Source organism: Hesperophylax consimilis, chromosome 3 (genome assembly GCF_061612785.1).
Source record: "Hesperophylax consimilis isolate HC1 chromosome 3, BYU_Hcon_1.0, whole genome shotgun sequence".
Lineage (NCBI taxonomy): Eukaryota > Metazoa > Arthropoda > Insecta > Trichoptera > Limnephilidae > Hesperophylax > Hesperophylax consimilis.
Genome location: NC_142838.1, coordinates 35,352,396 through 35,371,334, shown reverse-complemented (window position 1 = coordinate 35,371,334; position 18,939 = coordinate 35,352,396). Strand labels below are relative to the sequence as shown.

General features: G+C 33.2%; 1 protein-coding gene across 1 annotated transcript in view; it reads right to left on the bottom strand.

The window, feature by feature from the left end:
- The window catches only part of l(2)k05911 (CLIP and Tryp_SPc domain-containing lethal (2) k05911), a 32,106-nt gene extending 14,959 nt beyond the window's left edge, over positions 1-17,147 (bottom strand). The window contains exon 1 of the mRNA XM_089651086.1: positions 16,838-17,147. Coding sequence (XP_089507212.1) covers positions 16,838-16,970 — 133 coding nt within the window. The 5' untranslated portion in view covers positions 16,971-17,147. The remainder of the gene's footprint in view (positions 1-16,837) is intronic.
- Between the last annotated feature and the right edge of the window lie 1,792 nt (positions 17,148-18,939).

The window sequence follows — 18,939 nt, the reverse complement described above, 5'->3', positions numbered from 1 at the left end:
TGACGCCATAGTCTCACTGGCTCCAGATGGTTGGAAGATGTTGGGACTTTTGTGCGGAACTCACATAAAAAAGAAAAATGAATAGAAAATTTGCGTCGGGGACTTCTATATCAATGTACACAGTATATCGAAGATGTATCCTGAAGTACAATCACGACACAAGTAGAACACATCCCGACCTCAACTACCAACTGCACCACACGGGAGCTAGTTTCTCGCGGAGATTGTGCATTCACAATGAACACGAAGGTGTCCAAACAAACTGTCAAATTACTTAGGCACGATGCCAGGAAAGCGGCTGTTATTTTAGAGCACGAATTCTTTGGAAACAAGGTGGCTTTTTGGTGAAACGGGTTCTCACCACTTCCCACAAGTATTGGGCCAGTGGAGAGGTCATTGCCACTAGCCATGCAAATTGAGCCTTCTTTATTACGTAGGTACCCGAAATAATAATTTATCATATGCAAATCACCTCCGCAGACAAATAGCCCGCGGCGGACGTTTTGGTTTGTCACCCGAACACCCGATCACCGTCACCCGTCACCCGTCACCCGTGCTAACACATTCGGGGAACTCTGACTGGACATTCTAGCGACGTGGTTCTTTAAAAGCCTGTACTTTCAAATTAAAGACAAGTGATACTAATGAGAATTGTCGACCGTTTCATTCAAATTTAAAATATCTTTACTGTACACAAAACTAAATATGTACATAATAATTTCCAGTACAAAGGGTTGCCCCTTTCTTATTGCTAACTAAAAGCATTACAGTAGTATATTCTACAGTACGTAAAAATTTTCTAAGTTTTAATATCGTCGGTACAAAGTTATTGCAAAGCTTTCAACAAAACTGCCCAATAGGTTTAGATAAACCGAGAAGCATTTAAAGTTCGTCCGAATTCCGTTCGTGAACTAGTTTTGGTATACTAGTTAGTTGATTACCCCTGTTAAATTATTGTTATTTATTTGTCATAAATCATTTATAAGGATGGGCAAAATAATTTAAATATCTATCTCTGAATCACTCTAATAAAATAAAAGGCACTTTTTGGCCATGTTTTTTTCTTGCATAAATCAAAACAGGCGGATGGTGTTAAGCGGGAATTTAAACCTTATCGCCATCTACGAAAGGGGTGTTATTGATAGCGGCCCGATTTAAAATATTACATGACGTAGTGCATCGCCTTAATGATCGAATGATGCATCGAATCACCCTGATAACGTCAATTTGGATGATAAGGATAAATGCCAATGAGGTCGAATAAAAATCTATAAGGACCAATTTGTTTTACAAGTAACGTGTTGTGACATTTTTATACACGAACAGATTTTTTGTACATAAAAAATCGTATATTTTCTCAATGCACTAAGCCGAAAAAATCGTACGTAAATAAAATTACAAACTTTTACCGTTAATTTTGGCGTATGCTACTGTCGAAAATTAAGACACCTTTATTATGTAGTATCCCGTGATTGATTTTAAATTATTTCAAGGTGATTGTTGTACAATTTATTTCTTTCTATTTATTGAAACATGAACCTAAGAAGCCTTGGAAAAAACATTAGTGCTATTTTGTATGAATGACATTGAAGCCCTGTCTAGGGTGAACATGGTCCTATAAAGCCATGGACAGAGCATTAGTGTGATTTCGTATGAATTACATTGAAGCCAAATCTAGCGAGACAAACTTTTGAAATGATTTGTTTTATTATAGTTTATTTTTATATTGATAATGCAATTATAAATATTTTTTGGGGTATTTGATAGGACAAGGTATATGTCTTTAAAAAATTAAGTAGTTTTGAAATTTTTCTTCCATCTTCCCCCTCACCCCGCGGCTTCAAATTGTTCTCGAATAGCTCTGTCGAGGATAGTCGCCCAAAATATCCATACAAATTTAAAATATCTCTCTAGTAAAAATAAATGGAAACCAACTTTATTTTGTAGGAAAGGCTTTGTTAGTGCTGCAGGTGAAAAAATATAATAAGCATTAATTGTTGATTGAAGTAATAGTACATTTTGATTTATTTGGCATGTTGGAAATAAGCCGACGTAGCTCAGTGGTCCAGAGCACCTGACGGGACATCAGAAGGTACGGGTTCAATTCTCGTCGGCGGCATTTATTTTTACTCGGAAGATATTTATAATTTGTAAGGATATTTCGGGCGACTAATTATTGCTTATAATAATTTGTTATCCTTTGTGCTATCCATAAAAAAACGCTGTCTTATAAACATTAGTTTATCATTAAAAAATAATCGGTCAAGGGTATTTTAGGTTCACGGTTTGAAATCACAATTTCAGTTTCCGATTCTTTAACATTTTGATTCATAAATAATTACTGTCCATTCGAAATGGATCAACGATCAACGCCAGTTTAATGACAAATAAAATACAATCACGCATGCATTGAGAAATTTAAATATAATTATATGCATGTGCACCATGTATAGCTATCGCTTCAACGATCAACGAGCGATGCGATGGGCGATTACCTGTCGGGTTGCGTTATCCCGCTCGTTAGTGTTTTCCTGAACCAAATTGGGATTGACCTGAAAGCCGATGGTTCCGCCGGATTTAATGACGTTTTGGTATTTTTTAATAAAATCGTTTTGTTCCCTTTTCAGCTCATATTGATGAAGAGCATGAGCGAAACAAAAACGGCTCAATTTGTTTTCCTGAAGCAAATTGGGATCGGCCTGAAAGGCTGATGGTTTCGCCGGATTTAATGACGTTTTGGTATTTTTTTATTAAAATTGTTTCCTTTTCAGCTCATATTGGTGACGAAACGAAAGCGCGAAACAAAAACGGTTCAATTTGCTAACCAGAAAACCCAACAAATACACATTATATTACATAACCCAACAATTACATGTTAACAAATGTACGAAAATAAAAAGAACAGAGGTATTTAATTTACGTAAGGTATTCATTAAAGGTGTAGTGACATTTGTTTAAAAGAAATGTTTTTAGTGATGATTTAAATTTAAGTATGTCGGTTATTTGTTTGATGCTACGTTGAAGGTTGTTATATACTTTAATGGCCATGTAGTGTGGTCCTTTTTGAATTATAGTTTTGTTTGCTTTTGGGATTAATAAGTTTTCTGTGAACCTTATTGCGTGTTTATGTGTTGAGTTTTTTGTGGGAACTTTTCTGGAGATGATCGAACTAACAGGCATAACTCCATTATATATATGTCCGTCACTGTCAGAAGTTTGATATTTTTAAAAATTTGTCTACATGAATCCCGGTGATCAGAGTTTGAAATTTTTCGTAGGCACCTCTTTTGGATAAATTTAATTAATTTTAATGTCTCATTAAATATATATGAAATAATGATAACTCAAAACCACATTATATTTATATACCTGTATCGGAAAGGCCCTTGCGTGATAACTTAACAATATCCACGTTTTAAAATATTCAACGGTTATTTATATTAAAAAAATATATCCCTTTATTCGATTAATATCCATGTTTTTCATTAAATTAATTTCTTATACGTAATATTGCAAATCGCATTCATCGAAGTAAAGCTTGTTAATTCACAATTTTTTGTAATCTATGTGAAATAAGTTTTTAATCCAAAGATTTGTTTTATTTACAATGGGGACCTCAGCATGGGTAAACAACCCAGTGAGGCCAAAATTACTAAATTGAAATATGAAATATTGTAAAAAAAATGTATCAACAATAAAAAATAAAAATAAATTATTTGTGCCGATATTATTTTATCTGAACCGAAACATTTGCGAAACAACCTTTTAATTGGATGAAAATACATTATTTTGTTATTTATGTTTATTTTACAAAACTTTGCTCTTTTATTTGGAAGCCTATAAAATCATCTTCTAAATCTGATATTTGTCAGTTAGCATCATCGAATACCCAATTATTATAGAATTATGACTCGGGCAGAATTCCTGCGATATATTCCATAATTCCCAGTAATGGCAACACGAGTGATGAGGACCCGTGTCGTGTCCCTCGCAATGCGCTGCGCGTGTATTTGCTTCGGCCATCGACACGTCCGCTACCGCCGCTGCATGCAAATGGCTTATTGGGTGTTACTTGGTGTCTGTTGTCTGTAGTCCTTTACCATCCTCGTTTACCTGTGATAAATGCGATGGGGTCTCCAATAGCCCGCGGCGCAAATGTAGGCTTAATAAACAAACTTTATCAATCCAGGGGATAATATCAACTACTTGATACAAAATTATTTTTAACTGCAACAATAATATCAGGACTGAGCCATTTAGATACTCGCTTCTACCTATTTACCTTGTACCGCGAAAATAGTGGATGTGCACGGAATATAGTTACAAGAAGGCTATAATAATATACATCTTAAATAATAATCAATGTAAGCGTAACTACTACTATTTTTCTGCATGGGTTAGATATAATTTCAATAGCTGATATTACCTCACGATTACTATTCCACAAAAATTTGTATTTATATCACATGTTTGTAAAAGCTCCCTTGTGCGTGTAGAAGAAATAAAAGAATTCCGGATTTTATTAAGCTATTTAGTGTCTTAAAAATGGAAGATTTTTAATTTAATGATTTTGACTTTTTTCCGAGAAAACGAATTACACAAAGGTATGCAAAGAAAATAACAAATTGAAGGATTCAAAAGATTTTTTTTTAAAATTTATGAATTAAAAAAAAACAAATTGTTCAATAATACGTAGTTTCCATTGTATAGGTTCCCCAATCCGCCACTGCCTTAGTAACTACGAATATAATAAGTCCAAGATAGGAAGGCCTTACGTAATCTGAAGCGTGTCACGTGCTACATAATAATATAATGCGAAAGGGTCGTGGACCCGATGGCGAAGCCTTTATTATATTCACGCATTTATTTCCTGTAGCCTGCCGTAATTTAATACTATTAAATTTATTACTCATTATAAATCCGTTATCCGTGTGCAGACTCATAAATAATATCAGCTCTTGTAGATCTAAGGAAGTCATTGATAGGTTAATTTGCATTAGAGGAAAATGTTATAATATTAGTGTTTATAAGGATTTTCAAGCAGCAATTTAAAGAAATAATTATAAGCAATAATTAGTCGCCTGAAATATCAATACAAATTGAAAATATCTCCCGAGAAAAAATAAATGCCGCCAACGGGAATTGAACCCGTGCCTTCTGATGAAAGGCAAAATGTCGGCTTATTTCCAACCCGCCAAATGATTCAATATGTACTAGTACCTCAATCAAAAATTCTGCTTATTATATTTTTTCCACCTGTAAACAACCAACTTTATTTTTGTAGGAAAAGCTTTGTTAGTGCTAAATTTCTCACTAGATGGCGTCGAGACATATAATATCTTTATTGGTGAAATATTTTGACTTGTCAAATATTATTATTTTATAATTATTAACTAATTATTTGTTATCCTTTATGCTATGCATAAAACCTTGTCTTAACATTAGTTTTATTAGTTTGCTCCTGTCGTGTTATCTGTTGAAACTCCGGGGTTTTCTTACAAATGCTTTTTTTTTAAATCTTTTGCCGGACTCCAATCCGAAGGTCGCGGGTTCAAATCCCGGCGTGCGCAATTAAGTTGTTTTTTATGAATTTGTGTTATTTCACAATTTCTTAATTTAAAATAATATAAAGTATACTTGTGGCAATTTCCAGAGTGGAAGATACTCTCAGTATCGCCCTGGTGTAGGACCACCATTCAGAAATGAAAAGTTGCTTGAGATGGCTTTAGCCGTGTTTGGTGATCAGATATGAATAGCCAGGTACTCCCCGACCTTTCTTTTTTCCCGTCTCCTTCCTATCCCATTACCTTCACCCTCAAAACATACCTTAATTGGGGATGCCATAGTCTCACTTTGGCTTCAGACGGTTGAGAGCAGTTAAGACTCTTGTGCGGTATTCACACGAAAAAATAAACAAACACTCAGAGGATTTTGGAATTTATTTTTGATAGATAACAATTAGCTCGGATTATTATTAGCAGGCGGTAAGAATTATTCTGGGCCTCGACCTTGAGGTTGCAATCACATTATATATATATATTCACAGGGTTTTCCAATAAGAGGTGTTATTTTGATATTCAATCGTAAAGATCCATGGTTTCGTTGCTTGTGTGGCACGTAGCGCCGTATTGTTGAAAGTAAACGTTGTCCAAATCAATACCATCCAATTCCGGCCATAAAAAATCTTTAATCATCTCTCGATAGCGCAATCCATTCACCGTAACTGTTGCTCCAGCCTCATTTTCGAAAAAGTAAGGTCCAATGACTCCGCCGGACCATGAACCGCACCAAACAGTCACACGTTGAGGATAGAGAGGCTTTTTAACAATAAATTTATAAGTTTTTGGGCCTCATCACTCAAGATGATTTGCATTTGATTCACTCAAGTGAATTTTAATAATTTCAATGCGTTGTTGAAGCGTGTATTGTTCCATTTTTATTAATAACGTAGTTTCTACTTGTCAAATGTCAAAAAATGACAGCTTCAAAAGTAACATCTACCGAAATAGCGGGCTATTCAAATTAACACCTCTTATTGGAAAACCCTGTATACATATACTTTTTTTTTAGACGATGAAGTAGTGAACACCCATTTTGTAGAAGGTAACACAACATCCTACAAATCTTTCCAATGTCGAGCTGTTAGCATGAGTCGTAAAACGAATCGTTTATTGTCACTGGAATATTTGCATTTTTTCTTCTCATGTATATATTTTAAGAATAGTCCTTTGAATTGCAGTACCTCAAGTATTTGGAATTTTTAGAAGGCGCAAGTTAATATGGAAGAATCTTGAGAGGATTTGAAAAGTTAACTGTTTACATTTGATCCTTAATGGCTGAAGTTACGAGTCGAGTAATTAAAGTGAAGTTTTATTTCTGAAAGATCGTCTGACTCCAGGGCGGGAAGTATGTTGTACCTTCCACGAAGATTTTACACCCACGCTTGTGCAGAAGAGTTTTAGCACATTTTCCTGTTTACATTGGGATTTATCTTCTTATTTGTATATGGTCATGCAATAAACAAACCACTTAGTTGGCACAGCGTATCAACAAACTTCAATGCGCCTAATGTGTCCAGCCCCTCTTAAAAGAAAAATGTGACTAATGAATTTGGAGCCGTGTACTAGAAAGTAGCGTTTAGAAAAATGTCTAGATAGCTTCTTAGTAAATAAGTACCGTTGGGGGCTACCAGCTCTCAGGTGTAAGATGTCAGGTCTCGACTCTCAGGTGTCAGCTCTCAGCTCCATGTCCGCGACATCTCCCGAGATCCTTCTGGGCGGCCGTGAATCACTTTACTAACGGAATATTATTTTCATTATGTATTCAGTTTGTTGAACTCTTTGCTTCATTGCTGCCCATTGTCCTCCAAATTAAGAATCGAAATACAGGGTGCTGGTCGATACTTCTGTTTGAAAATTTGAAAACCCTTAGATGGGTAGGTACCTACATACTATTCGTCCTTCTTTAAAAAAATGGCCACCTATAACTTGTTTTTTATAACTACGAGTGAAGATTTATATTTAAAGTTACTTTCACTCATAAAAAACCTCGAGGTATTTTCCATTTATCCATTCGCAGTAAATAAAATTCAATGTGGATTTATACAGACGCTTGCCATCTATTCTCACTTTAAATTTCCGTAAACAATACAATGTTGACTTGTACAGATGCTTGCCATCCATTCTCACTTTGAATTTCCGTAAACAATACAATGTGGATTTATACAGATGCTTGCCATCCATTCTCACTTTAAATTTCCGTAAACAATACATGTTGATTTGTGCAGATCCATTCTCACTTTAAATTTCCGTAGACAATACAATGTGGATTTATACACATGCTCGCCATCCATTCTTACTTTAAATTTCCGGAAACAATACAATGTTGATTTATAAAGATGCTTGCCATCCATTCTCACTTTGAATTTCCGAAAACAATACAATGTGGATTTATACAAATGCTTGCCATCCATTCTCATTTTAAATTTCCGTAACATCACAATGTAGATTTATACAGAAGCTCACCATCCATTCTCACTTTAAATTTACGTAAACAATACAATGTTGATTTATAAAGATGCTTGCCATCCATTCTCTCTTCAAATTTCCGTAAACAATACAACTGAAAGTTTCCAACGCAATACTTCGATCTTCTTAAATTTTCCTTTAAAAGGGGTTAACACAATGCTAGGACATTACCTACATATTTTTCGGTACCGATTTTACGATTTAACTAACCTATTTTAAATTAAAAACACCCCGTCTACGACTCATTAAAAATTTCACGTCCATTGTCAAGGTGAGGTGTTTCGACCAATCAGTTCACTTGTGAATTTTAAGATGTGGTCGAAAACCGCAATAATAGACCGGAATGTGTAATTATTAATCGGTACGTTGGCGCTGCCGCGGATGTAAACACATCAATTTGGTAAATATATCTGCATCACTGTTATCTTGGTCGTGAGTGATGTAATCGTACAACTAAGTACACATACCTCTTGGAATGCTATAAATTGTTTGTACCGAACAACTACCGTCAGGGGCGACGCCACGACTTGCTCTGTATTCCACACGTAAGAACGGACGTTATGGCCCAGCATAGCATGACAAGAGGTATGGTGCTGATAAATGATACCTCTAGGTCTCTTGACATTTTCAACATTGGCCTTAAAGATTTCAAAAGTCATTTTAGGCAAGAACTCTAAAATATCGGTTATTGTAAAATGTTTCATTTAAAGCTTTGTATATTTTATGTGTATTGTCATAGGATTGAATCAATCTGTAATGCACAAAAAAAACATTTTAAAATTTTAATTTACTTAATGCAAACCGATTCGTAGTGAAGACTAATCGAAATGAGTGTTTTAGAATTGAACTTAGCCTTAATAGAGCCCATTTTTTTATTATTAGATATGGGTGACCAATAATTATTCTTATTCAAATGCAATCGGTGTCGCATTGGTTCCCACTGTGGGTTTCCAAAGTTTTTTATTGACTCCAAACCGGTTGAAGAGTTATTCCTGTTGATATATGTGATTATAAAGAGATGTTTATTTATTTTGCACGTCGAAGTGGTCTGCATAAAAAAAATACAGTGACAAAAACCGCACTTTAAGTAAGGAAATGCCAAGTATGTGATTGGTTGTGTATCCGCTTCAGGGAAGTTCACTTAATATTTTGGAAACAGCATTACGATATAAATTAATATGAGGTGTCTGTATCATATTATTTTTGGAGAAATTTAAGGAGAAATATGAGTGAACTATGAGTTTGGAAGAGTCCCGTGTTGTAGAGAGAGGTTACGCAAAAGCCGACAAGTCATTTCACAGCCAAGCTGTTGAGTTCCTACCCATCAAAAAGATTACAAACCGTTCTGACGGCGATAACTGGTTCGCTGAAAGAGCTTTTCGTAGAATTATTATGGCTTTTCGTAGAGTTATTTACTAAGAATAACGTTCGTATTGAAGCACCGATTGAAGATTGTTCTTTTTTGCACGGAAGATTAATTACATAAAATTGTTCTTTATCTCTCGTGATCACGCTTTAAAAATGAAAAAGTGGAAGCATCCACTCGCCTCTAGAATTAAAAGGATTCGCTGCATCTCTTGTTATCAGGATCTCGCACATACCTTCATCTCACCTACCAATCCTTCACAAGCCCGCGGATTATATCTCCAAGAGAAGTCTCGATCGCCATTAATAAAGCAGTATTTCAAGAGACCTTTATTATCGCCGCAAATATCAAGTGGAGTAATTGCTTCAGAATATGCGAGATGAATCCCCATGGAATTAACGTTTTTTTCGTATATTTTCTTCGCGTGGAATCACGACTTTGAAATAATGCATTTGACATCAAAAGGAGAGAAACTAGTTCACTGTAACTAGTTATAAAGATTTATTATATTGTTAGATCTCATGTTGTGGTAGCTTTGTAATTTGTTATTACAAAAACTTGTTGTATAAATATCTGATAATGATGATAAGTCAACACTTGGCAGCGAACCGCTTTTAAGAGCTTTATGATGGCATGTGTTCAGATAAGTTGGTGAAGTGACTACTGGTCTAAGAAGTGTATTATTTTGTGCAATATTTTTCTCTTTTTACGATGATAATAGGAGAAATTAAGATATTGTCGGGTTATTCGTAACGTTTTTCTTAAAAAAAGTGTAAAAAATTCTAACATGATACGAACTCTGTGACAGATTGGCGAGAATTTCGGTTTACGCAAATTAAATCATTTTCAATTAATATAGATTTATTACATTGACGGATTGACAATAAATATAGATTTTGTTTCATTAACGGTAAACAATTAATATAGGTTTTATTACATTGACGAATTAACAATTAATATAGATTTTATTACATTGACGGATTAACAATTAATATAGATTTTATTACATTGACGAATTAACAATGAATATAGATTGCATTACATTGAAAGATTAACAATTAATTTAGATTTTATTACATTGACGGATTAACAATTAATATAGATTTTATTACTTTGACGAATTAACAATGAATATAGATTTTATTACATTGACGGATTAACAATAAATATAGATTTTATTACATTGACGAATTAACAATGAATGTAGAATTTATTACATTGACGAATTAATAATTAAACATATACATTTGTGCTTCGTTTCAGGAAGAAAGATTCTTTAGCTACTCTCTCACTTGCGGGACAACCTCTCCAGCTTTTCGATTCTCCAATTTCCTTTCACCTTGAAATGTGACTTGGTCCTGATGAATTCAGGCAGTGGAACTGTTGCGTGGAAATCACACTAAGAAAGGGAATAAATTAAGGCCATAGCCGATAAATTCACCCATCTTCAGAGTATAAAATAATATAAATGTATTTCCTTTAAAACATAATACGCCTTGCATATAATACATCTATATTTGCTGGTTCTCTTAATGTAACTCAACGTAGGTTTTTACAAAAATTGAATTTTGAATGCAAAAAAACAGTATAGTAATTTTTAACCCACTTGAGCCTCTTTTATGACTAACGAAAAAGTTAAAACCCGAACATTCCTCAAGACATCGCGACATCTCCCATAACATTTCAGCGGCATCTCTCTTGCGGGTCGTGACAGGAATCCCATAAGCTACCGCCACCGGTACTACAGCTTTACTACTAATATATTTATAGATATTGCTATGGCATAGTAGATTTGGAATCGTGTAAAAATGACCCCTGCTTGTCCTAATAATTATTCTTAGTTTCGCAATTCTGTAAGTGTGTCAGATATCTGTGAAAACATGATTTAAGCATCATCTATCGATATTCATTTCCAGGAAATTTTACTAACTAGGTTACCGCTTTAAAACGCTTGGATATCTTTCGAGACAATCATTTATACTCACCGTGATTATTCTAAAAACATTTTATGAGTTTTGTTATTTCCCTGCTGGAAACCTCCACCTTTATTTATTGCAAAAGGAGTTCGAGGAACGGTTTTATTGTGTTTATTAAACTTTAACAGTAGAAAAATTATGTAAAGAGTATATCAAAAAAGGTTAAGGCGATGCACTACGTCGTGTAATATTTTAAATTGAGCCGCTATCAATAACAACCCTTACGTAGATGGCGATAATTTTTAAATTCCCGCTTAACACCATCCGCCTGTTTTGATTTTATGTAAGGAAAAAACTTGGCCAAAAAAGTGCCTTTTATTTTATTTTGTGGATGTTCAGGCATAAATATTATTTTTTTTTGGATAATTTTATAAATAACTTAATTTGCCACATTATATAATAAAATTATAACCGAAAATGGGTTCGTAAGTAGGAGATTTTGAACTTTAAAGCAGTTTTCATAGGCCTTATCCATTATTTTTTTCTGGGCTTATAAAAAGACTTATCAAAAAAATACTCGATTATTTCAAAGGCCAAGATGTATTCTACTCGCAGTATTTAATTAAAGCATCTGAAACATTTCTAGGCGACCAAATTTTCAAACCAAAAACACATGATTTTGCATTACTACGCATGGCATCGCCTTAAATCATTTATGTACACAGCAGAAAGTATAACCTAAAATACATATTATTATGAATCCAAATCACCAAAATTACTGTACAGGCAGATAATATTAACAGGTTCGATTATTTATTAGACAAACCCGATCATTTGTGGATATTAAATCCTTCTATCTAGACATATCTTATAAACCAATATAGGCACACAAATGTGCACAAACAAGGTAAAAATATACACCTTAGAGTTGCGTGATGAAATACTGCAGGTTTTACTGAAAGTTGAAATATTCCGGCGTTAGAAAGAGAAATATTAATTCTTCTCAATTTGTCTCAAATGTATCCTACACTGGATGCGATGAATAAAATCCTAAATAACCAAGTGAAGAATTCCCAAACAATATCGTTTTTTAAACTTTATTTTTCAATTAATAAGCGAGATAATAACTGTAGTGACTGTGTTTGCAAAACTGAGTTTTTTTCGAAATAATACAGGACAACTAGAATTAGCTCTACATTGAACTTTGTGGCGGTACATACTAAAACTTCTTTTTTAGTCAAAGAAATTATTTATATCAGGCACCACTTATGTTTAATAAAAGTTAATTTAGATTTTTTAGACGATTGTCTACGTTCTACTCCTTTCTTAAATAATAAAATTTTATGTAAGTCCCATTTGCTAAAAACTGAATGTCACCCTATATGTCTTTATTTTAACACATACTGCACGAGCCTATATACCTCGGAGCTGTGGACCAACTTCAACAAAGCATCTCTAAAAATAATGGAAGTACAGTACAACATTTCCTACCGAATATTTTTTGGGCTGTCCTGGTACTGCAGTGCCACTGAGATGTTTGTAGAAGGGCGTGCTCCCGGATTCCGAGCACTAATGAAAAAACGGATCACCAGCTTTCGAACACGACTAGCCGCGAGCGAAAACGGTCTTGTGATGGCAGCACTGCACTTCTGGCAGGGACCTATTTACAAGCGATGGAGCCAAATCCTGATGTCATAGATAAAAATATATAATATATATATATTTTTTTAAATATTTTTTCTTTAAAAAAAAAAAACTTTAATCTCATTATGTTTTTTTGTATCATTATTATGATCTTTTGTTTTCATTTATTGTGTATGTATTATCTTACAATATTTTTTTTATATTTACTTTATATATATTCTATGTATAATATGGAGCTCGTGGGATTGCACCAGCCTCCCCGAGATCTGGAATAAAAATTAAAAAAAAAAAAAATTATCTACTTTGTTTCTTCTTTTGAATTAATGATTAGTTATGGCTCAAATATTGTTACAATATACTGTCAAATTACCCCATCTGGTAACACATCTAATACTTATTTTTTCTTTAATTTTGAAATATTTTGTGTTTGTATGTAGAATTACTTTATGTTTGTGATTACTCTTATGTTTTCTTCACTCAAATGTAAATTGTTAACCTCGATACAGGCATAGTCCTAGTGAGGTTGATTTTGTGTGAAAAAAAAAGTTTATGTATAGTTAGATGCAATAAATAAATAAATATCGCATTCTATAAAATTTGGAGTAAAAATTAATTAAAAATGTAGTAAGCATTTTTCATGTGCTTAATTTTAAATTTGTATTCTTTTGAAATATTAATGTGTATTTCAAATACATTCACGTGAAAGTAAATTTTATCTTGTTTATAAAAAAATATATATTTTTACGATAAATAAAAAAATATTATTGCTCATTTAAAATACATCAGAAGATTGCAAAGTGAGCAAACAAATTGAAAATTCTGACGGGTTAAAAATTGCAACGTTTTATATGTCTCTTCAAAAAGGTCCCATACGATAAAAGGAAAAAAAAAGTGAAAAATGTAAGTCATTTTTATTTTGATATTATTCAAATCCTCAATGATATTCTAATACTGTAAATTAGGTTGGGTTGGTCTTGTGTTCACAATGCACACAGCGAGGTATCTACAGCTTGTATTGAACAGTTGGAGGTATGGTTATCATTTTAAAAGCACATCTCGTTCTCGCCACACCTTCGGGATACAAGATTGAAGCCGCGTGGGACTGGCTCCTTATTTGTGTTATTGCTTGTTTACCATTGTTAACAACTTTACGATAATTCTACGAAGTGATAATATACTGGTGATTACAAATACAATTAATGGCTCGGTGTTCCAATGAGAGGTTCCAACAACATCAGAACCATTTTATCTCCACACAAGAAAATAATTTTCCTCAGAGCCTTTGATCTTTGGGGTGTCTTTTTGAGCAGTGAACATGTGTCATGAAGAGACCCATGTTGTAGGAGGGGGGAAACATAGAAGCTGGCAAATCGTTCCACAGACGAGCTGTTGAACTCGAGAACGACCTGTTCTCATATGACAAATAATTTTAACCGTATTCATATGTTGGGCACGCGTTTGGCGTGAAAGACTCAACATTATACTTTGTTTAAATCATTTTCAGTAGATATTCTAACTTGTCTAACTACCGACTTTGTTTCGCCTTATACACGGTGTCCGGAAACTCGTAGTACAAGCGAGAAACTGGAGAATCTACACCACATGGGGAACCCAAAAAAACATACTTTTTTTTGATTTGAGCATTTTCAAAAAAAAAAAAAAAACCAAAAAAAAATATTTTTCGGTTATTTTAGGGTTAAAGTTTTTTCTGGTGTTTAGGGTTGAATAACAGATGTTTTAACCCTGCAGAGCAGAAATATTTTATGATTACACCGGGTTAAATGAAGGGTGATTTCAAAATAATGCTTCAAATCCGATTTTCTTCATTTGTTTTACTTTCAAATAGTTTGAATTAGTTGGGTACTTTGATCTTCAGTAATAATTTATAAGAATTTGATTTAAAAAAAAAAAAAAAAAAAAAAAAAAATCAACTTCAAACTCGATTTACTCGATAACGAAAGCTCAAATAAAAAAAAATATACTACAAAATCGACTCCAAATGTGATGTAGATTCACCAGTTTCCCGCTTGTACTACGAGTTTCCGGACACCCTGTATTTAAATAGTAAAATGTGTACCTAGTTCAAAGATCTGATATCAGTGGTAAAAATAACGATGCGTTATTGTTGCGCTGAAGTAAAAATTAAAAACAGAAAAGGCTGCGCAAATTTTATAATGCCAGAAATCACCGTCGCGAGCTTTTAATATTTCAACGCACTGATTATACATATTTAGTATGTTTATGATAAAGTACATAAGTACTTATAGATAATTTTCATTGCACCAATGCTTAGATTTTAAAAACATTTAAAAAATAAAATATTTACAGCTGATAAAAGCTACACTTATGAAGGATCACAGAATTTGAACAATTTATCAAATTTCAAAGTTGATTTTCAAGTTCCCTGAAGGTTTTATTTAAGTTCTGTTATTATATCATTATAGGCTAGTTGCTTGACAAAACTAAAAAAAAAACATAACTTGAAAAAATCTTTTACCAAACTTGAAAATTAACTTTGAATTTTGAAGAATTGTTTAAATTCTCCGAAACAACCCGTTCTTAATGATGATGTGTAAATACTTAAAAAGTTGAGATACATATTCCATATTAATAAAAAAGCTTTTATTGAAAACCCCTAAAACAAAGACAAAAGATTAATTATGTGTTTGTTCAACGATTTAAGGGTGTTTCGATTTTTCAAGCTTTATTTTTGAATGTGTTATTTATCTCACAGGCTCGGGGTCAGAAATGTTGAAAACCTATGTTTTATCAGTAATCTTGAGCAATTAATAATACTCGTACATCACTTTTAAGGCGGGTTCGAGATAAAGTATATTTTTTCCTATACCCTCAGGCCGATATAAATATGAGGACATTATAATATGATAGTATTAATTTATTTCTACAAAAAATCGGATAAATAAACATCAAAACAACGTTTTCAACAATTGTCTTTTTTGGTTTGATTTAAGATTTATTTTTTTAATAATAATCTTTTAATAAAGGACATGTTTTCATTGAATTAAATAATCATCAATTTGTTGAGTCAGATTTTAACATAGCGTCGCGTTTAAAATTCACTGTGCAACAAACAAATGTTAATCATCGTAAAAAACAAAAAACAAACAACCAGAACAATAAATAATAATAATTTATTCACATCCTCGAACTTGAAATGTGTAGGTCACATAAAATATGCCAGCCTTATTTATGTTCTGAGTTGTCGCCTAGGTATCGAAATGTCACTCGGAACAGGCATAACAACATGAAAATGGTTCCGCGGAGATTATTGCTAATCTGGATTGAAAACTTGTTTTTAATAACTACGCATTTCAAAACTACAGTTAGCTGGTAACTGTTTCGTCTATATTTAATTCATACACTTTTTTGCAAAAAATAATTATATGCGTGACCATAACTAATGAAAGATAAAACCCACATCAAAATAAATTTTAAAACCAAATCAATAAAACAGGTGTTTTTATATTACAAATAGTTCCATGATAACTTAACATAGTGACAGTTAAACACACCTTTAAGAAGTGATATAAAGTCATTAATAACGATGAAAAAAAATAATTTAAACCTAACCTTACCTACTTAACCCAGTTTATAAAGTTTTTGTTTCATCACTTTCATGACTTTATATAACTTTTTAATGATGTGATGAATTATCATTTTGATGATTTATCCGGTCACCATTACAAATATTTGATCAAATAAAGCTTGTTTTCAAATTTGTATTCAACAAACTAGGGATCACCACATTCAGAACAATTTTAAGTGTAAACTGTTCCCCAAGCTGATGTTAAAGATGACATAACCGTATATATGGTCATTATTAAATAATTTCAATCTTCTATTCAGAGATTAATTTTAAATACCTTCAATAATAACAGCATCATCGGTTACTCGAACATTCGGGTCTTCCCTCTGCTCCCTGGTAAGTGAATCTCCCAGAACCGCTCCTAGAGACACTAGGAGGATCGCTCCCACTACGGCCGGAGAAAACATCATCAATATTCGGAAAAACTGTTTTCGAAACGCTCCCGTCGATTCCCGGCGCGCGCTCGCGAAAAACCAAACTCCGCGGGAAAGTCAGGCGAGTGGAGTTGGTTTGTTTGAGGTTAAGGCGGGGGTTTGGTGGGATGTCGGCAGTGCGGAGGCACCCGTCACAATGGCGGCCGATTTTACAAACCCAGGCTTTAAAATAATCCCGGCGCATCAGCATGGCGCTCCGGAGCCCGGCTCCGCCTCCGCCCACCAAACTAGTTTAGCGACGGGCGTAAAAAATACACCACGAATATAGGGGATTAATGATGACGGATGCCTTCCATTGGTCAATTTGTTACTAATCTTGTGGATCTCTTCTACTCTGGATTAGAAGATATTTCGTTCCATATCTTCCTAAATCTTCTCAACTTTACATAATATTAATCTTCAATACAAATGAATCATAGATCGATTTTTCTAAAAGAAGTAGAATAATAAAAAGATCACAAACGGTCACAAATACGAATTGTATTCTCTTATCTTACCGGGATAGGCGTCTTAAACCACTCGAACATTGGGATCTATTTATTCAGCATCATATTTGTAGATATCATATTTCAAAATCGGAATCAAAAATATCATCTTTCAAATATTTTTTCCAATAATATAATTATTGATAATCAGAAAAACATTGTTGTAAATCCTCTTTTGAATATTTTCCCACTTTTTTCTTTCTAGCAACCATGCAAGTCCCTGATTAACTCCCTCACCTTTCCACTCATCCATTAATTCTTCAGACGATTTGGGTTTGCACCTCCCCCCACCTTCTATCCCCTCTCCCAATGTTAATCAATATTTCAATTTAGTACACGACACATCCTGACGAAGAGAACATTGTTCTCGTAAAATGTAGATTTTGTATAAAAAATATTTAGAAAAAACTATTATTCTTCAAAAAAAAAAATTACCACATCTATTAACTGAAGTTTCTTAAAAAAATAACCTTATCCACTGTAACCATAACAGCGCTTAATATATTATTAATCATACCATACAATAAAATCATACTGTCTCACATTATAATAATTTATAGTGTCAGTTATCTATGATCTATTTGACATCCCAATATTAAACTTCACGTGGAAGATGTTTGGCGTAAGGAGCGGTGATAAATTTTAACCTTTAAATAAATGAGCACACAATAAATTTGTCTATGGACCACCCTTGGCTTGAGTCCATTTGAGAAATGAATGAGAATTGTTTTTGCAAATTACTTGGAGGTATTATGATAGATGTAAATAAATTAATGGTGAATTCATTTTAATAAAAAAATAACACGTTTCTTTCACTGTTACCATAATATTAAATAATATAACGTATTGTATCAAGTTCCTAAAAATTAATTGTTGAACACAAATTAAATTTTACGAGAAGTGAAACATATAAGAGGGAATGCTTTAACATTTTTAACGGTAAATTGGATTCGCAAAAGAAATATTGATATGAGAAAACGTTAAATTTAATCTGCCAACGCCTTTTTTAAACGAAACAGTAACTCAGTAACAAAAAAAATACATGAAAAGTTTCCCCATTTGTAGTTAGTATTTATTTATGAAATTTCTACCCATAGTGTTTTACGTTAACATTCAATCTATTAGCAGTTTATAAAATAACAATTAAAAATACGGATTCGGTTGTGATTTGCATCTGTCTATTAATCCGGTTTAATGAACTCAAGTGCTTGGATTTTATTTGAATTTAAGTGTCATTTTCAAAATTGGAATAGATTGTGAGGGCAATTCAGAAAAGCGATAAAGTAGGTACCAACGTTATTTTAATTAATTTATTCTTTTTTTTAAGAAATAAAAACATTCCCGGGTTACGGATAACCTGACAATATTTGAAAGTGTACCACAACAGTAAGCGGAAAATTTTGCTTGTGTTATGATGAAGGACTTAGCCAGCCGAGGAATTGAACACACAACGGCTGGGT